Source organism: Panulirus ornatus, chromosome 65, assembly GCF_036320965.1.
Source record: "Panulirus ornatus isolate Po-2019 chromosome 65, ASM3632096v1, whole genome shotgun sequence".
NCBI classification, from domain to species: domain Eukaryota; kingdom Metazoa; phylum Arthropoda; class Malacostraca; order Decapoda; family Palinuridae; genus Panulirus; species Panulirus ornatus.
Window position 1 is genome coordinate 924572 of NC_092288.1, and position 19143 is coordinate 943714.

Below are 19143 nucleotides of genomic sequence, written 5' to 3' on the forward strand. Positions count from 1 at the left end.
TAAATCTAAATCTACATCTAAACCTCATATAGTGCTCTTAACCTACATCTACAACACTGAAACAAATGACTTACTAAAGTGATGAACAGACACAATAAACTTCCTCTTTGGAACCACAAACATGTTTAAATGCTAGGTGAGCAGTAGATTTATTGTCCAAAGGCTGCCGAGTTACTATCAATTGAATCATCAATCCAACAAAATCCTTGATATGGTATCATAGCTGCATGTGACAAACTAACCAGTTTCTAAGTACAACATGTCTATCCCATACACAAACCAACAAGAAATGGATTGTATGGAAATTGTTCATCTGCAGCTTGCAAATTTCTCAATTATTGTAATCAGTCTCTATACTTTGACACTTATTTTCTATGCTCAATCCCCACCTGCAAAGAACTGTAAATGACATTATAGAGAAAACTTAAAAGCTGCGGGGAGACAGTCATTTCTTCATGCAATCAAGACAGAAGTTCCTGAAATAAATACAAAAGACTGATCAGATGTGCCCATTCATCTCAATAATATTCTACTGATCAAAATAAATAATACTTACAACAGGTATGTTATCACACAAGACATGTTCAACTAGGGCAGAGAAATGATTGAGACAATTCTTGAACAGCACATTTGTAAATCTAAACCTCATATACTGTACCATTAAGGACAGCTCTCAGCCAGCACCTGCAACACTGAAAAAAACAGTTTAATAAAGTAATGAACAAAAGACACAATAAACTACCCTGCTGGAACTAATAAAACATTAAAATACTAGATGAGCAGATCTATTGTCCTAAGGCTACTGAGTTATTGGGCATCCACAACACAAAGTCAATGCACAAACTTATTCATACGTTTATCAATATCGAGGATCAATCTATCTGTCTATATCTCTGGTGCCTGTTCCCTCCAGGAAATGCCATCAAGTGGGTGGCCTTGGCAAAAGAATCTTTGTTTATTCCGATCTTTACATGCCACCCTCGCATACACCATTTTACTTATTCTTCTACTATTTTTCTCCCTTCAGTACTCTTCTACTATTTTTCTCCCTTCAGTACTCTTCCACTCTATTTCCCCATACGTAGTCTTCCTCTGACACCTTTATGCCTTCAAAATCCTTAAAAGACAAATGATTCCCTAAGATCATGACTTAAATAAGAGAATGAGAGAAAACTTTACTATGATTCTTGAAACTGTATTCTTAGGCCTAATGCATAAACAAATATCTGAATTAAATATAAATGTTATCAATTCTGTCTAAGATGTGAATGAACATATCATTTTCATCACTCTACCTTAAACTGCAAACATTTGAAAAAATGCACTTCAGTTCTCAAAAGATGCTTTTCTACAAACCATAAAGGAAAATGCTAAGCTTTCATAGGATATAAATTAAAAAAAAAAAAAAACACATAAACATACCTGACTGAACTGCAGTTACATCTGCATAAAGAATCATTTTCGAGGATAAGTTAAAGTTATCCTGTGCCTCCTATCAAATGTCATGTAAGTTAAGGTATTACAGTTCCAGAGCAATAGAAATTTGGAGCTCCCATATCCCAAAAATATCTGAAAATTCCTTAAAATCTTGCCAAACAACTTGTTATGCCTTAAAGAATCAACTCCACTATTTACTGATATCAACGCAGATAACTGAAAAACTTTTAGATCTTAAAAGGGACAAAACAGAACCTATATCTACGAGTGCAGACTTCACATACATGAGTGACAAATCATCTAACCCACCACAACCTGACTCGAAATTCACAAACAAAACACAGTTATATGCATGATTTGTTTGGTCCTCCAGTAATGAAATGAAAATCATAGACTGACTGGAAGTTAGCACACTATTAGAACCCATAACCTCTCCACATCATTAATTTTGAATTTATCAATCCCATAAAATAAAGAACAAGCAGATGCTTGTATGCCCTCTGACTCTAACCCAGAGACAGAATATCTACTGTCAGTGGTGACATAAATGAAAATGAAGAAACAAACTAAGTTAAGAATCATCCTTGGTTGCACACACACACACAACTACAAATGGCTCCAAATATGCTTGATGAGCACAAAACTGACCAAGTTCCTATTCTACAGTGATGGTTTTACTCTAGTGATTCAAGAGCATTATTCCACAATGATATTCAGTTATCTAATACAAATTGTACTCCTTTAATCCACTGACAGTACTACAACCCCAGCAAAGATGACATTCTAACTGCCATGTAACCTCATGCAAGTGAAGTCCAGTGAGTGACACCACATCACTTCTACAGTGACCTAACCAACTTATTCATATATCACTTTCTATATAACTGAGAAAGAAGAAATATTTCTAGAGAATCCAAGGAATTGCTTTGAGAATATAAGTCCCAGTAGGAAAAATGGAAATAATCTTACCACAAACAATGTTGCAGCACTACACACTACACCAAAGTTAATACTATGAAGTAACTAGTTTAAAGCTAATGTATAATCAATAGGGTGGGGGAGGGGGCGAAAATTTTGGGAGCCTTGAAAAATGTGTGGAAGTCGAGAACATTATCCCGGAAAGCAAAAATGGGTATGTTTGAAGGAATAGTAGTTCCAACAATGTTGTATGGTTGCGAGGCGTGGGATATGGATAGAGTTGTGCGCAGGAGGATGGATGTGCTGGAAATGAGATGTTTGAGGACAATGTGTGGTGTGAGGTAGTTTGATCGAGTAAGTAACGTAAGGGTAAGAGAGATGTGTGGAAATAAAAAGAGCGTGGTTGAGAGAGCAGAAGAGGGTGTTGAAATGGTTTGGGCACATGGAGAGAATGAGTGAGGAAAGATTGACCAAGAGGATATATGTGTCGGAGGTGGAGGGAACGAGGAGAAGAGGGAGACCAAATTGGAGGTGGAAAGATGGAGTGAAAAGGATTTTGTGTGATCGGGGCCTGAACATGCAGGAGGGTGAAAGGAGGGCAAGGAATAGAGTGAATTGGAGCGATGTGGTATACAGGGGTTGACGTGCTGTCAGTGGATTGAATCAAGGCATGTGAAGCGTCCGGGGTAAACCATGGAAAGCTGTGTAGGTATGTATATTTGCGTGTGTGGACGTGTGTATGTACATGTGTATGGGGGGGGTTGGGCCATTTCTTTCGTCTGTTTCCTTGCGCTACCTCGCAAACGCGGGAGACAGCGACAAAGTATAAAAAAAAAAAAAAAAAAAAAAAAAAAAAAAACCAATCAACCCATTCCCTAAAACTGTTTTGATACTATGCAATCAATGTCATTTCAAAGGAAATTCTAAGGTAAAATCAGCAGTGGTTTCAAATGCCCATTCTCAAGTACAGCATATCCTGAATAAGTGCATCTTAATAAATTTCCCATTCAAAATCAGTATTTTTCACCTATAAAAATTTATCTTTCATTGTACTAATCTAAAAGTGCTTAATACCAAGTAGTCAATCTGTATTGATTCTGCACATCAATTCTTACATTTAAGTAAAAAGCTGAAAACTTTTGCATAAGGAACTTAGAGCAAAAATTTAGTGTATATGAATGCTTTGAATTACATGAATATATCTAATTAATAAAACCGGCTGCATTTCCAGTCTTTACTGTTAACTAATTGTACAGAATCCTAGGAAATGTTTACTATCTATACTCCACAAAAAAATCATCAATCCAGCAATTACTTGGTACCAACCATAACAAACTAAAGGCATTTCACTAGATGATACCAAAAAAGATAAAAAATATTAAAACATTCCGTTGTACCTGGATCATTGTGAGAGTGTGGGACAATAAAGACTTTTAATTTCTTCTCAGATGACCACTGTGCTGCATCATACTTAATGTTCCACCCTTGCTTCCAAGCACCACCATCAGGATTGTCAAATTCTAGTAAGGTATAAACAGCTTCCATCTGTAGAGGTACACAGAAGATATCTTAACATTATAACAACTATTAACTAATGCAGTGAGGAGTGATAAAACTTGTTCCTCAATGAATGAAAAGAATAAGAAATATAAAAAACACAAAAACTGATCTCTTGCATTAAGAATATTATATTTGGGGGAAAATGCGAAAGTCAACACCTCCTAGATTTGCATACCAAACAAAATTTGTATCTTTAAAATATTAAAGCCATGGGTTACTTATCGTACATTTCTATCTATACTATCTATCTATATCTCTGACATTTGTTCCCAAACAGAACTCCCTCAAGCAATTGGCCACAGCATTAAAGCTTTCATAACCAATGAACTTCAGTGCCACTTCTTAGCCTTTAGTGCCTCATCAGTGTACATTTGAACAGAACTGCATAGATGGCATATACCCAGCACATGAAAATAATATTTCTACAAATAACAATACAGGAAGTGAGTCACAGGGTGGGGGAGGAGGCAAAGGTTCTGAAAGCCATGAAGAATGTGTAGTTCTAACAATATCATATGGTTGCGAGGCACAGGGTATAGATAGGGTTGTATGGAGGAGGGTGGATGTGTTGGAAATTAAATGTTTGAGGGGATTATGTCCTGTGAGGTGGTTTGATCAAGTAAATAATGAAAGGGTAAGAGAGATATGTGGAAATAAAAAGAGAGTGGTTGAGAGAGCAGAAGAGGATGCATTGAAATGGTTTGAACATATGGAATGAATGAGAGGAAAGATTGACAAAGAGGATATATGTGTCAGAGGTGGAGGGAACAAGGAGAAGTGGGAGACCAAATTGGAGGTGACAGGATGGAGCAAAAGAGACTTTGAGTGATCAGGGCCTGAACATACAAGAGGATGAGAGGCATGCAAGGAAAAGAGTAAATTGGAATGATGTGGTATACTGGGGTCAACATGCTATCAATGGACTGAATCAGGGGATGTGAAACGTTTGGGGTAAACCATGGAAATGTCTGTGGGGCCTGGATGTAGATAGGGAGCTGTGGTTTCAGTGCCTTACACATAACAGCTAGAGATTAAGTGTGAAAGAATGTGGCCTTTTTTGTCTGCTTTCCTGGTGCTACCTCACTGAAGCATGGGGTAGCAATGCTGTTTCCTGTGGAGCAGGGTAGCACCAGGAATGGATGAAGGCAAGCAAGTATGAATATGTATATGTATATATATGCATATGTCTGTGTATATATGTATATGTTGATATGTATATGTATGTATATGAATGGATGGGCCATTCTTCGTCTGTTTCCTGGTGTTACCTTGCTGAAGCGGGAAATGGCGATCAAGTATAATAGAATAAAATAAAATGCAAATAACAATACATGAAATGCCATGTCCTCCCAGATAACAGTAAAAGATCATCTATTCCACTTTCCCTACAAAAAGATATCATCCATACATATCTACCCTTAAATCTTCTATTGCACAGAAAAATGTGAGGAAACAGAAACTGATATCTGGGAAGGCAAAAATGGGTATGTTTGAATGTATAGCACGCAAAACAATATCATATAGATGCGAGGCAGAGGCAAAAGATAAGGCTTTGTGGAGGAGGGTGGATGTGTTGGAAATGAAATGTCTGAGGTGGTTTGACCGAATATGTAATGAAAGGGTAAGAGAGAGGTGTGGTATTAGAAAGAATGTGGTTGAGAGAGCTGAAGAGAGTGTGCTGTTTTGGTTTAGACATATGGAAAGAATGAGTGAGGAAAGGTTGACAATGATATGAGCATCATGTGGCATACGAAAGGTGACAGGTGGAAAGCTTACAAATAGTGAGTAGCGGGATGAAGCAAAATTGCTAGTGAAAGAGAAAAGTGAGGCATTTGGGCAATACTTTCTGGGTAATAGTGCAAATTATTGGAGAACATATAAGAGAAAGCAGCAGGTCAAAAGAAAGGTGAAAGAATTGAAAAAGAGGGCAAATGAGAGTTGGAGTGAGAGAGTAGCAGTAAACTTTAGGGCAAATAAGATGTTCTGGAAGGAGATTAATAATGTGTAAAAAGCAAGAGAAGAAACAGTTACATTGGTGAAGGGGGTAAAAGGGAAAGTGGCAACAAGTAGTGATGAAGTGAGGAGTTGATGGAGTGAGTACTTTGAAGGACTGTTGAATGCATTTGATGACAGAGTGGCATATGTAGGGTGTATGGTTGTTTGCGAAGTAAGAGTCATGGAGAGTGGTCTGCTGAAGAGAGAGGAGGTGCTGAAAGTCTTACATAAGATGAAATATGGCAAGGCAGCTGGAGTAGATGGTATTGCAGCTGAATTAATAAAAGGGGTGACTGTGCTGTTGATTGGTTGATGAGGATTCTTAATGTATTGATAATAATGAGGTGCCTGATGATGGTGGAATGTATGTATAGTGCCAATGCATAAAGGCAAGGGGAATAATGGGGAGCATTCAAACTACAGAGGTATAAGTTTGATGGGTGTACCTTGTAAGTTGTATGGGAGAGTACTGATGGAGAGGGTGAAGTCATATAGAGAGCATAAGATTGGGGAGAAGCAATGCTGTTTCAGAAGTGGTAGAAGTTGTGTGGATCAGGTATTTACTTTAAACAATGTGGTGAGAAATACTTAAGAGAAACAAATGGGTTTTGTGTGTGGCATTTATGGATCTGGAGAAGGCATATGATAAGTTTGACAGAAATGTCTTGTGGAGGATCTTAACATGATATGCTAGATGCAGTGAGAAGTTTTAATCAAGGGTGTTCAGCATGTGTACATGTAGGAAGATATGAAAGTGAATGGTTCCGAATGGGAGCTGGTCTGCAGCAGGGGTGTGTGATGTCAAAATGGTTGTTCAATTTGTTTATGGAGAGGATGGTGAGGGAGATTAATGCAAATCTTGGAAAGAGGGGCATGTATGCAGTCCATAAGGGATGAAAGGGCCTAAGAAGTGAGTCAGTTGTCATTTGCTGATGATACAGCAGTTGTAGAGGATTCAAGAGAGAAACTGCACAAGTTGGTGACTGAGTTCAGAAGATTTCATGAAAGGAGAAAGTTGAAAGTAAATGTGAATAAAAATAAGGTTATTAGGTTTAGCAGGGTTGATATACATGTTAGTTGGGGGTCTGAGTTTGAATGGAGAAAACCTGGAGGGAGTGAAGTATTTTAGATACCTTGGAGTGGACATGCCAGCAAAGGGAACCATGGAAGAGGAAGTGAGTCATAGGGTGGGTGAGGGGGCAAAGGTTCTGGGAGTGCTGAAGAATGTGTGGAAACAGAGAACGTTATCTGGAAAGAAAATAATAGGTATGTTTAAAGTGTAGCAGTCCCAACAATATTGTATAGACACAAGGCATGGGCTCTCAATAAGGCTGTGAGGAGGAGGCTGGACATTTGGAAATTAAATGTTTGAGGACAATAAGTGGTAAGAGGTGGTTTGATCAAGTAAGTAGTGAAATGGTAAAAGAAATGGTTGGTAAAATAAAAAGTGTGGTTAAGAGAGCTGAAGAGTGTGAGGAAAAATGGTTTGGACATATGGAGAAAATAGGTGAGGAAAGGTTTACAAAAACAAAGTGAAGATAGAAGTTGAGGGTTTTGCTTATATGGTATCTGAGATGGCATGGCAAATGAATGCCTAGTCACATTACTGTGATTAGTTGTGCACAAGTTGGTGAAACACTTTTAGATATCAAACCTATAAAAACTTCACTCAGCTTCTCTTAGCAGTAATTAGAATTCTTTTAAAAATCAAACTTATCAAAACCTCACTAACTAATCAATGATTGTGTGAAACACTTCTAGATATCAAAAGCAACTATGAAAACCTCATCCAACTTTTGCTTAAAGCTAAGGTTTACCTTAATATCCATTAACAGTCAAAACATGCAATGCCAATGTCCTCTCTTTGTCCATCTTGCCACCAGAGACTAGGTGTAATGACTACAGTTAGCCTCTCATTTCTCATGCCACTTGATGGGAATTTATTTTCTCCATCATTCAAATGCTTCATGATATATACAGCACAGCTCCTGTATTGCTAAAACAGTGCAATAACAGCACAAAGCAGTCATCTAATGCACAAGAGAGTCAACTTTCTGCATCCCTTTCCCTTAACTCCATATTTCCTAATGATTTAATGTAATGCAAATTATAATTTTGCTCATCGCAAGGCTTTCAAAGAGCATAACCTTTATATCTTGTTAAATCAAAATGAGCTTGCAAACATGTTTTATGATTTGCAATAACAAGGTATATTTCTTTGTAAGTACTGCATATCAAATACTTAAAAATGACCCTTATACTTTCCAAACATTATCAATGCTTGTGAAGGAAAAAGGCAACTGTCATAGATAATAAAAGCCAAGCCAACATACAAAAATTCTTCAGTAATGTACTATGCATTGCAAGCTGAGTTTTTAACATGTAAAAGTGTGATGGTCAGTATCAGAGATTTCTGCATGAAGAATACAGACTGTACCATTTTCATATCTCCATGGTTACAGCTGTCTCAAATAATAGCTAATTTACTCTTTCAGTCAAATCATAATTCTGACAATGGTAAAAATAATTTTACTTTCCCTATATCCTGCCCAATCCAACTTAGCAAGGTAGCATCAAAAATGGACAATTTAGCCTTTGAGAAAATATCCTTGCTTGGCTCCTTCTGTCCCTTCTACAAGGTAATCATGTTAGAGAAATGATTTTCAGAATCTCACTCCCTCCCCTCTTAGATGACTTCTATAACTCTTCAAAGACGTATGGATATTATTCTCTCTCATCTCCAGGGATACATGATAATATATCTGTGATGAAAAAGAGAATATATCTGAAAAAAGGACAAACAGAACATGCATACGAACATGAACAAAGCATTAATTGAACTTTGCTTCAGTAAAGTGTGAAAAACAAAAGACTGAGAATCCAACCTGAATATCTGCTGTAGATGGACCAGACTGAGCAAAAATACAATCATCCTGCATTACAGCAGCATATGTGAGGTTGTAGTGAACTGGAACAGGGGAGCTTCTGTGAGGTAAATCTAGTCCAGGCACTTCAGCAATGTTAACTGCATTTATGCTGCTCCTGAAACCATAATAATTCATTCTTCCACCAGTAACTAAATAACAGTAGTTTATATAACTTAACCACAAACATATCAATGTAATAAGCAAAAACATTTTATAAATATGCATAATAATCAATTTCAGTCATGAAGAAAAACTTTGTGGGTCAGTGAATGACAGCTGAGTATTGTGTGCTTTAGCTAGTGGTGGGTACACAAAGCAGCAAGCTCTCAGGAGCAAAAACCAAGAGAGAGAAAGTGAACCAACATTGCAGCAAAGGGCATGCAGGCCAAGTTTTGAAGTTAGTCTGGGAGATCTTATATGTCAGACTGCTTTTGACTCAACTCTGTCAAGTAAGGATACAGACCAAGAATCAATCCAGATGTGAGAGGATTACCACTTACAAGAAAGGATCAGTCCTTTGTATAAATGGATATCTCTAAGAAAATCAGAGTAAGGGCCTTCCAACATTCAGTTTTTTCAATGAAGAAGCACTGACCTTCCTTATCCCTCACTAACTACTCAACCATGGTCACAGCATCTCATGCTTCAGGCCTGCCTGCAGCCAACCAGAGATGACACCTTTAAAGCCCTCAATCCCAGCAGCTAGAAGCTCTGTATTCAGAGCTTACAGAAATCTATCAAAAACAGTTACATTTGGCACAAAATAAGCTTTTATGAAAAATGAAATGAGGGGGGAAGGAAGGGCATAGTAAGAAAACCAGAAAAATGCTCAGAGGACAATGCCCTGGAGAGATAATGTTTTTCAAATCTCAAAACCTCTCCTACACACAAAGAAGACTTTTGAGAAAAACTTTCTGATGAGAAGACTAGACCCAAAACTGGCAGAATGAACATATTCAATGGTGATTTGGAAGCACTAAGGAATCTGTCTCTCCTCACGAAGGAATCTCCAGACTTAAACAGGGTAGATCCACATCTGAACTGAGGTACCACTTGACAAATGTGGTAAATGAATGCAAAAGGCTGTTTTGATATCCTCCTAAAAAATGTTTCTAAGGAAGGCTAAGTAAAGGCCACCTTCCTCATATTATGTGCTCTACCTTTAAGTCCAGGTTGAGCCTATAAAATGAATTTCTTAATCCATGTAGAGATATTCCTTGCTGAAAGTGATTTCAAGGTTCCAGAGGTACAAACATATATTTTGCCAAGGCCAAAAGGCCATCTAAATCAAATGGGAATATGGAATGATGTTCCCTTGATGAAGTCCTCCATCAGTAGATAACAATAATGCTATTCATATTTTTATTATTAACTATACTTTGTTGCTGTCTCCCGCATTAGTGAGGTAGCACAAGGAAACAGATGAAAGAACGGCCCAACCCACCCACGTACACATATATATACATGCACGTCCACACACGCACATATACATACCTATACATTTCAACGTATATATATATATATATATATATATATATATATATATATATATATATATATATTCCTATGAGTCCACGGGGAAAATGGAACACGAAAAGTTCCCAAGTGCACTTTCGTGTAATAATCACATCATAAGGGGAGACACAAGACAGAAATATATATACATATATATACATACACGTCCACACACGCAAAAATACATACCTATACATCTCAACGTATACATATATATACACACACAGACATATACATATATACACATGTACATAATTCATACTGTCTGCCTTTATTCATTCCCATCGCCACCCGGCCACACATGAAATAACAACCACCTCCCCACTCATGTGCGCGAGGTAGCACTAGGAAAAGACAACAAAGGCCCCATTCGTTCACACACAGTCTCTTGCTGTCATGTAATAATGCACCGAAACCACAGCTCCCTTTCCACATCCAGGCCCCACACTACTTTCCCTGGTTTACCCCAGACGCTTCACATGCCCTGGTTCAATCCATTGACAGCACGTCCACCCCGGTATACCACATCGTTCCAATTCACTCTATTCCTTGCACGCCTTGCACCCTCCTGCATGTTCAGGCCCCGATCACACAAAATCCTTTTCACTCCAACCTTCCAACTCCAATTTGGTCTCCCACTTCTCCTCATTCCCTCCACCTCTGACACATATATCCTCTTGGTCAATCTGTCCTCACTCATCTCTCCATGTGACCAAACCGTTTCAAAACACCCTCTTCTGCTCTCTCAACCACACTCTTTTATTACCACACATCTCTCTTACCCTATTATTACTTACTCGATCAAACCACCTCACACCACATACTGTCCTCAAACATCTCATTTCCAGCACATCCACCCTCCTGCACACAACTCTATCCATAGCCCACGCCTCGCAACCATACAACATTATTGGATCCACTATTCCTTCAAACATACCCACTTTTGCTTTCCAAGATAATGTTCTCGACTTCCACACATTCTTCAAGGCTCCCAGAATTTTCGCCCCCTCCCCCACCCTATGATTCACTTCCGCTTCCATGGTTCCATCCACTGCCAGATCCACTCCCAGATATCTAAAACACTTTACTTCTTCCAGTTTTTCTCTATTCAAACTTACCTCCCAATTGACTTGACCCTCAACCCTACTGTACCTAATAACCTTGCTCTTATTGACATTTACTCTTAACTTTCTTCTTTCACACACTTTCACAAACTCAGTCACCAATATATATATTGGTAAACCATGGAAAGTTCTGTGTGGCCTGGATGTGGAAAGGGAGCTGTGGTTTCAGTGCATTATTACATGACAGCTAGAGACTGAGTGTGAACAAATGGGGCCTTTGTTGTCTTTTCCTAGCGCTACCTCGCACACATGAGGGGGGAGGGGGTTGTTATTCCATGTGTGGCGAGGTGGCGATGGGAATAAATAAAGGCAGACAGTATGAATTATGTACATGTGTATATATGTATATGTCTGTGTGTGTACATATATGTGTACATTGAGATGTATAGGGATGTATATTTGCATGTGTGGATGTGTATGTATATACATGTGTATGTGGGTGGGTTGGGCCATTCTTTCATCTGTTTCCTTGCGCTACCTCGCTAACGCGGGAGACAGCGACAAAGCAAAATAAATAAGATAAATAAATAAAATATATATGCACCAAAACCACAGCTCCCTTTCCACATCCAGGCCCTACATAACTTTCCATGCTATTCATATCTTAGATCATTCCTTTTTTTCATACATGATCGCCGTTTACCATAATAGCAAGGTGCCCTTATAAGTTTTCTTGTGAGCTGCTATTTCATATTCAAGGGGTCTTATTTGCATAAGAATGGAACACTGCTCACACATCTGGTATGGCTCATCCTCCACCACTCTGTTAACTAGAATGGAATCACAAGCATTTCATTACACTAATTCTCCTGGCATCATCTCTTTTCAACCCTCCCTTTCTTAACACCATGATTTTACTCCTTTCTCTTTATTCTATAGGTAGCATTTCAGGCACTGTTCTCATGAGTTGTCTGTGTGTTCCCATCCCTAAGGTTTGGACCTGTGTCATGCATTTGGCCACTGTTTCCTACAGTTTCAACATGGAGCCCAGCTACTTATGGACTGGCTGTTATGAGACCACCTTCTTCCCATGAACAATGAAGCTAAAGAATTCTTTTTCAACTTTTCAACTTATGTTTTCTTTTACATTTGTATTTCATAGGAGGTGGACTTAGGGCATGTTTTGCCTATGCCATCTCAGTCACTATGAAAAAATATCTATCACGTTCTTTCTAATCACAAGACTTTCCAATTAGGCTTTCATCTGTTTTACCAGTGTATGTGCCATGTCTACCAATGAATCTATGTTGAAATCACATATATGCATTAATGATACCCACATACAGATATTCTTTCACTAGTTATCAACACCTGGACCCTCATATCTACCTAAACTCTTCTTGTCAGTCCCTGGCCCATCCATCTAATTCACCAATAAACACAGTTTCCACCATGGATCAACATCCTGCACAGCTCTCCTCATTTCTCTCTTAAAGGTATCTTTTCTCTCCTCTTCTCTATCACTGAGCAAACTTTTTTCTTGGCAATTCTTCTCCACCTACCACATGCTGACAAAATTAATTAGTTTAACCTTACCTGGCAAATTTTTTGCCTGAAACTACACCATACTGGGGGCCAAGTAAAGAATTAGCTCTGGAGTTGGAGTTAGCAAGTTGACGAACCAAACTCTTGATCTCGGAGATAGTGTGCTGATTTGACTTTATGTCAGATTCTAGTCTTTGTAAACGTGACTCCAATGAAAGTATATCCTGATGAAGAGAAGAAAATGACATCCTCAGATAATTTCTTATGTAAATATATTTGACTCTAAGCACAAAATGTACTTTTTCTAAGAAAAATAAATGTCAGCCAACAGACATAACAGTTCTAATTACTAACTTCACCTCTTATCTGGAAGACTGCAAAAAACATGTGCCATCTTTTGTTTATACTCTACAAAACAATTGCCATCCTAAAACAATTTCTATAGTTTTCAAGTAAGTCAACACATAAGTGAAGCAATATCCTTTTACTGTGCTGTACATACACAAGAAGAGCTAATTGACTGTTATAAAAATGTCTAACTATCTATATCCCTAACAACCATTCCCTCCAGGAACTCCTTCAAGGGGGTGGCCACAGCAAAAGAGTCTCCATAAACTGGTGAACTCTGGTGCTGCTTCTCTACCTCTAGTACCTCACCCTTAATAGACCATTCTGGCAGAAGGCAACCCTCGTGCAGGGTTTCCAGAAGCTCCAACTTAAAGTTCTTCCCTACCACTTCTATCTAATGTTCCTTTCTACTTCTTCTACCTTATGCTCCTGCTTAATGTTCCTATTTATCAATCCTACCTATCACTCCTATCATTCTGTCAAAAAGCAGGGCTAACGCACAGCACTCACCACAGGAATGAGTTGTCTGAATTAAGTGTTATCAAGTGTTATGTGCAAGAAGGGGAGACTGTATGTGTGTGGACAGAATACCAGCAGTCCTTGTGTGGGTGAGGCAGAAAGAAAAGAAGAGCTACCTGGATCAGAGGAGTGTAATTTGACAACCAATGAAGTGCTGGGTAGTGCTGGCAATACACCTGCCTGATCAGTGGCTGCCTACCAGCTACTATTACTGAAAATGTTGGAACAGAAAAGAGAGGAAGGACACACCAGCCCATATCATGACAATTGAGAGATGGCATATTCTATGAATATCCATAAGATCTCTAGCATTTGAATTTCACTCACTTCACTATATCTTTAACAACACTAATGTAGGTTATTGAGTATCATGACCCAATGTTCCATCAAGGAATTTCCCCATCCATCATCTTACAATTTCCTTACAAATCACATCTAAAAATATACAGAAATCACAGCAGAAAAATGTCAAAATATGTTATATATAGTAAAATACTAAATACATAAATCCCAAATATAGACATTTGCCAAATAAGAACCACACACATTCAAATCTCAAAGTATTTCCTAAGACCTGAAAGAGTTACAACAAACCTTTTCTTCTCTTGGTGGATGAGTCTCCGGAGGAAGGCTGAGTACCTGGTACAGCAGCACAAGAGTTGCCAGGCTCACAGCACCCCCAAAGATCATCGATGACATACGTAATCGCATTCTGAAATTTGGCACCTTTGAAATATTTTTAAAATTCTACAACCTCTCAGGAATGAAATAGGTTTCATGAAAAAGGATTTCTAACAGTTAATAGAATATTTTCAATAATGAAATCTTTTAAAGGGATATCAGAATATACTACAATTCAAATACACAAAAATATTGCCACAGGAGAAATGCAACAAAAAATTCAGGGTAAAAACTAAATTCTGTGCAGCATAAGCTTTTACTGTATCATATTCAGATAATCCTCAGAAAGAAACAGCTGAATTACATCCACTCTATAGTTCTGTAATCAGAGAGGAGGAAAGGTTCAACTGGGGAATTCATTGAAATGCTGATGAGAAAAACAGAAAATCAATGGAAGAAGTTAGGAATGGCTTAAGAATATCATACTTTTCCACAAAAATCTGAGGAATATATTTTAAGTACTGGTAAGCATCACTGTTAGTACAAAGCTGATGAGAGCAGAAGCAGAAAAGACAGGCCTCATTTTTGCCAGGACAAAAACAATATCAGGAATATGATTGGTGGTATGATGAGCTTTGAAAAATCATAAATTACCTTTTTAACTATTCATCAATAAGATCTTTTATGATTCAGATACATTCAAGGAAAGTCAACTTCCTAATTTTTGTCAGGATCATAGTATTCAAGGTGTACTTAATATATCAACAAGACATTCTACAACCGCCTCATTCTCATGCATCACAGTGTAATTTCAACCCATCACAATCAACAGTTTCAAAGCATGAAAAAAACTCAAACTTGTTCCTAATGATTTCTATCACAGATGCAGACTTAGCCTCATACAAAAATCACATATTTTTCTAGCTACAAAGAAATCTGTTTTTACTTCTATTACTAAATTCCACAAGTTAATCTCATCACAAAGGTGCTCCCATGTTCCTGAATATGATGATAATTCATATCTGTAAACAAAATTGGAAATTCAAAAAATTAAATATAACATTTACATGTGATTTTTCTTTATAACACAAACTGGTAATTCAAAAAAATCAGTACATATGATACAGTGGGATAAATCATGCACTACAAATACAGCTGCACAATACATGGCAACCATCTACCTTATTGAACACCATTATGTAGTCTGCAGGAAGCACAGTATTTCCACTGATTACCAAAACAAACAGACGTGCCCTGTCATATGTCTGATACGCATTCCAGAGAAGAATAACTATAAATGAAACTAAGAAAATTCATCCTTTCTACTAATTCAATGATAAACATTGCAGTTACAATAATTTATTTTTCTTAAACTGTAAACAATTACTTCTCAGGCCTCTGCATGGCAGCATCAGGAACTAACAAACAACAACCTTAACTTCATATATTCACTCTCAAGCTATCATACAAGCTCTGGTTCAGCCCACAACTGGAGATCCCCCAACCCTCTATATATCAACTTGATTTAATTCATTCTATCCTATGCATGCCACTCATCCTCCTGAATGTACAGGCCCTGATCCTCCAAAATCTCTTTCCTTGCATCCTTCCCTCTCCTTTTTGGTCTTCCCCCTCTCCTTCCCTCCCTCCACATTTCTCATTTCGATCCACTTAGTCAGTCTTCCTTCACTCATCCTTTTCATTTGTGCAATCCATTTCAACACACCCTAGTCAGCCCTTTCAATCAGGACTGCTTACCACCACATCTCTCTCTCTTCCACAGTCATGCCTTACATGAACGAACCACCTTGCACATACATTGTTCTCAGGCTTTTCATTTCCAGCATCTTTCTGTTAGATAGTCTGCAGTAGCAAGCTAATGACCAAAGAGATTCTACCAGAACTATTTATTTAGGTACCAGGAAGGTTAGTGACGAGCGAACCAGCACTTCAGAGGCTGTCAAGCTACATTCTTTTGGCTCAGGTAGTTGTCATTTCTTTATACCTCATCCACATGTGGGATGGTGGCATTCAGTTCACTGGCATACAATCTCTCCATCTCAAGCATAACATTGACAACATGTACTTCACATGAATTCATTTCTCTAACTAATCTTACATGCTAGCCCTAACTTCTTGGCAAAATCATGTCATAAGTACTCCACTCTTTTGTATGCTGGATCCAGGACTTACATTCATACAACACTGTTGGGGTGACATTCAGTTCACCGTCATACAATCTCTCTGTGCAGACTCACCTTCAATCAGTTATTTACTCAACTAGTAAAAACTCATCACTGCATTTAGAACTTTCCAATTACCCCATATATGCATAGCATCTTCCACAAAGCCTCTGTGTAAACCCAGTTATATGATTTCCCTAGTTCCATAAATTCTATATACAATTCATACAACATGTTAACAGATTTTGGCGAGAACTATAAAAATGTCGGAATAAATATTCAAAGAAAATTAGCTAAAAATGAAGGAGAATCAGCAAATACATATATTTTAAGAGACACACAATACAAGATTAGAAGGAAATAAGGTCGCAAAGGGAAGAAGAGGGAAGACGATAGAGAATGATGACTAAAGAGAGATGGGATCAAATGGATGGAGAATATAAGAGAGGACCAGCCTAAAAAACAGAAAGAAATACGGAGAAGAGTAATGAAAATACAACCACAAACTATTCTTTAGCAGATATTAATAGAATTAGCAAGAAATAAAATGCAACAAAAAACATAAAGCAACATGCAACTGACAAACAAACCAGTTCTGATGAAGAAATTTCTTTTTCGTCTTTCATATTTGCGCACCATTTCCTGCATTAGGGAGGTTGCATCGGGAGCAGATGAAAATAGGTCAAATTCAATCACATCCACTGCATAGCTGTCACGTGCAATGTACCGAAACCAAAGACCCCTATCCACAACCAGGCCCTAAAGACCTTTCTATGGTTTCCCCAACCACATCACATGCCCTGCTTCAGTCCACTGACAGCACTCAATATGTGATGAGAATAAGCTATGGAAAACATTTTACACGAATGTGCAACGTCTAATAACTGAAAATCCTTGATATCAATATTCAATTTACTTAATCGTTGTTTCCTGCATCAGCAAGGAAGCGCCAAAAACAGACAAAGAATGGCCCATCCACTCATTAACACACATACACACACACACACATGTTCCTGCATGTTCACTCAAATTCTTTTTCACTCCATCTTTTCACCTCCAATTTGGTCTCCCACTTCTCCTCGTTCCCTCCATCTCTGACACATTTATCCTCTTGGTCAATCTTTCCTCACCCATTCTCTCCATGTAACCAAACCATTTCAAAACACCCTCTTCTGCTCTCTCAACCACACTCTTTTTACTACCACACATCTCTCTTACCCTTTCATTACTTACTCGATCAAACCACCTCACACCACATATTGTCCTCAAACATCTCATTTCCAGCACATTCACCCTCCTTCACACAACTCTATCTATAGCCCACACCTCGCAAGCATATAACATTGTCGGAACTACTATTCCTTCAAACATACCCATTTTTGCTTTCCGAGATAACGTTTTTGCCTTCCACACTTTTTCAACGCTCCCAGAATTTTCGCCCCCTTCCCCCATCCTGTGACTCACTTCCGCTTCCATGGTTCCATCCGCTGCCAAATCCACTGCCAGATATCTAAAACACTTCACTTCCTCCTGTTTTCCTACATTCAAACTTACCTCCCAATTGACTTGTCCCTCAACCCTACTGTACCAAATAACCTTGCTCTTATTCACATTTACTCTTAACTTTCTTCTTTCACACACTTTACCAAACTCAGTTACCAGCTTCTGCAGTTTCTCACATGAATCAGCCACCAGCGCTGTATCATCAGCCAACAACAACTGACTCACTTCCCAAGCTCTCTCATCCACAACAGGCTGCATACTTGCCCCTGTTTCCAAAACTCTTAAATTCACCTCCCTAACACCCCCATCCATTAACAAATTAAACAACCATGGAGACATCATGCCTGCCGCAAACCAACATTCACTGAGAACCAATCACTTTCCTCTCTTCCTATACATACACATGCCTTACATCCTCGATAAAAACTTTTCACTGCTTCTAACAACTTGCCTCCCACATCATATATTCTTACTACCTTCCACAGAGCATCTCTATCAACTCTGTCATATGCCTTCTCCAGATCCATAAATGCTACATACAAATCCATTTACTTTTCTAAGTATTTCTCACATACATTCTTCAAAGTACACACCTGATCCACACATCCTCTACCACTTCTGAAACCACACTGCTCTTCCCCAATCTGATGCTCTGTACATGCCTTCATCCTCTCAACCAATACTCTCCCATATAATTTCCCAGGAATACTCAACAAACTTATATCTCTGTAATTTGAGCATTCGCCTTATCCCCTTTGCCTTTGTACAATGGCACTATGCAAGCATTCCATCAATCCTCAGGCACCTCACCATGAGTCCTACATACATCATATAATCTTACCAACCAGTCAACAACACAGTCACCCCCTTTTATTAGTAAATTCCACTGCAATACCATCCAAACCCGCTGCCTTGCCGGCTTTCATCTTCCGCAAAGCTTATACTACCTCTTCTCTATTTACCAAATCATTCTCCCTAACCCTCTCACTTTGCACACCACCTCAACCA

The 19143-nt window shown here is 38.4% G+C and overlaps 1 protein-coding gene across 1 annotated transcript in view; it reads right to left on the reverse strand.

Moving 5' to 3' along the window:
* Positions 1–19143, reverse strand: part of alpha-Man-IIa (alpha-mannosidase 2) — a 148723-nt gene that overhangs the window by 108999 nt on the left and 20581 nt on the right. Inside the window, exons 2-5 of the mRNA XM_071657753.1 lie at positions 14423–14540; positions 13013–13185; positions 8796–8952; positions 3753–3900 (exon numbers count right to left, since the gene is read on the reverse strand). Of these exons, the coding sequence (XP_071513854.1) occupies positions 3753–3900; positions 8796–8952; positions 13013–13185; positions 14423–14539 (595 nt within the window). The 5' untranslated portion in view covers position 14540. The remainder of the gene's footprint in view (positions 1–3752; positions 3901–8795; positions 8953–13012; positions 13186–14422; positions 14541–19143) is intronic.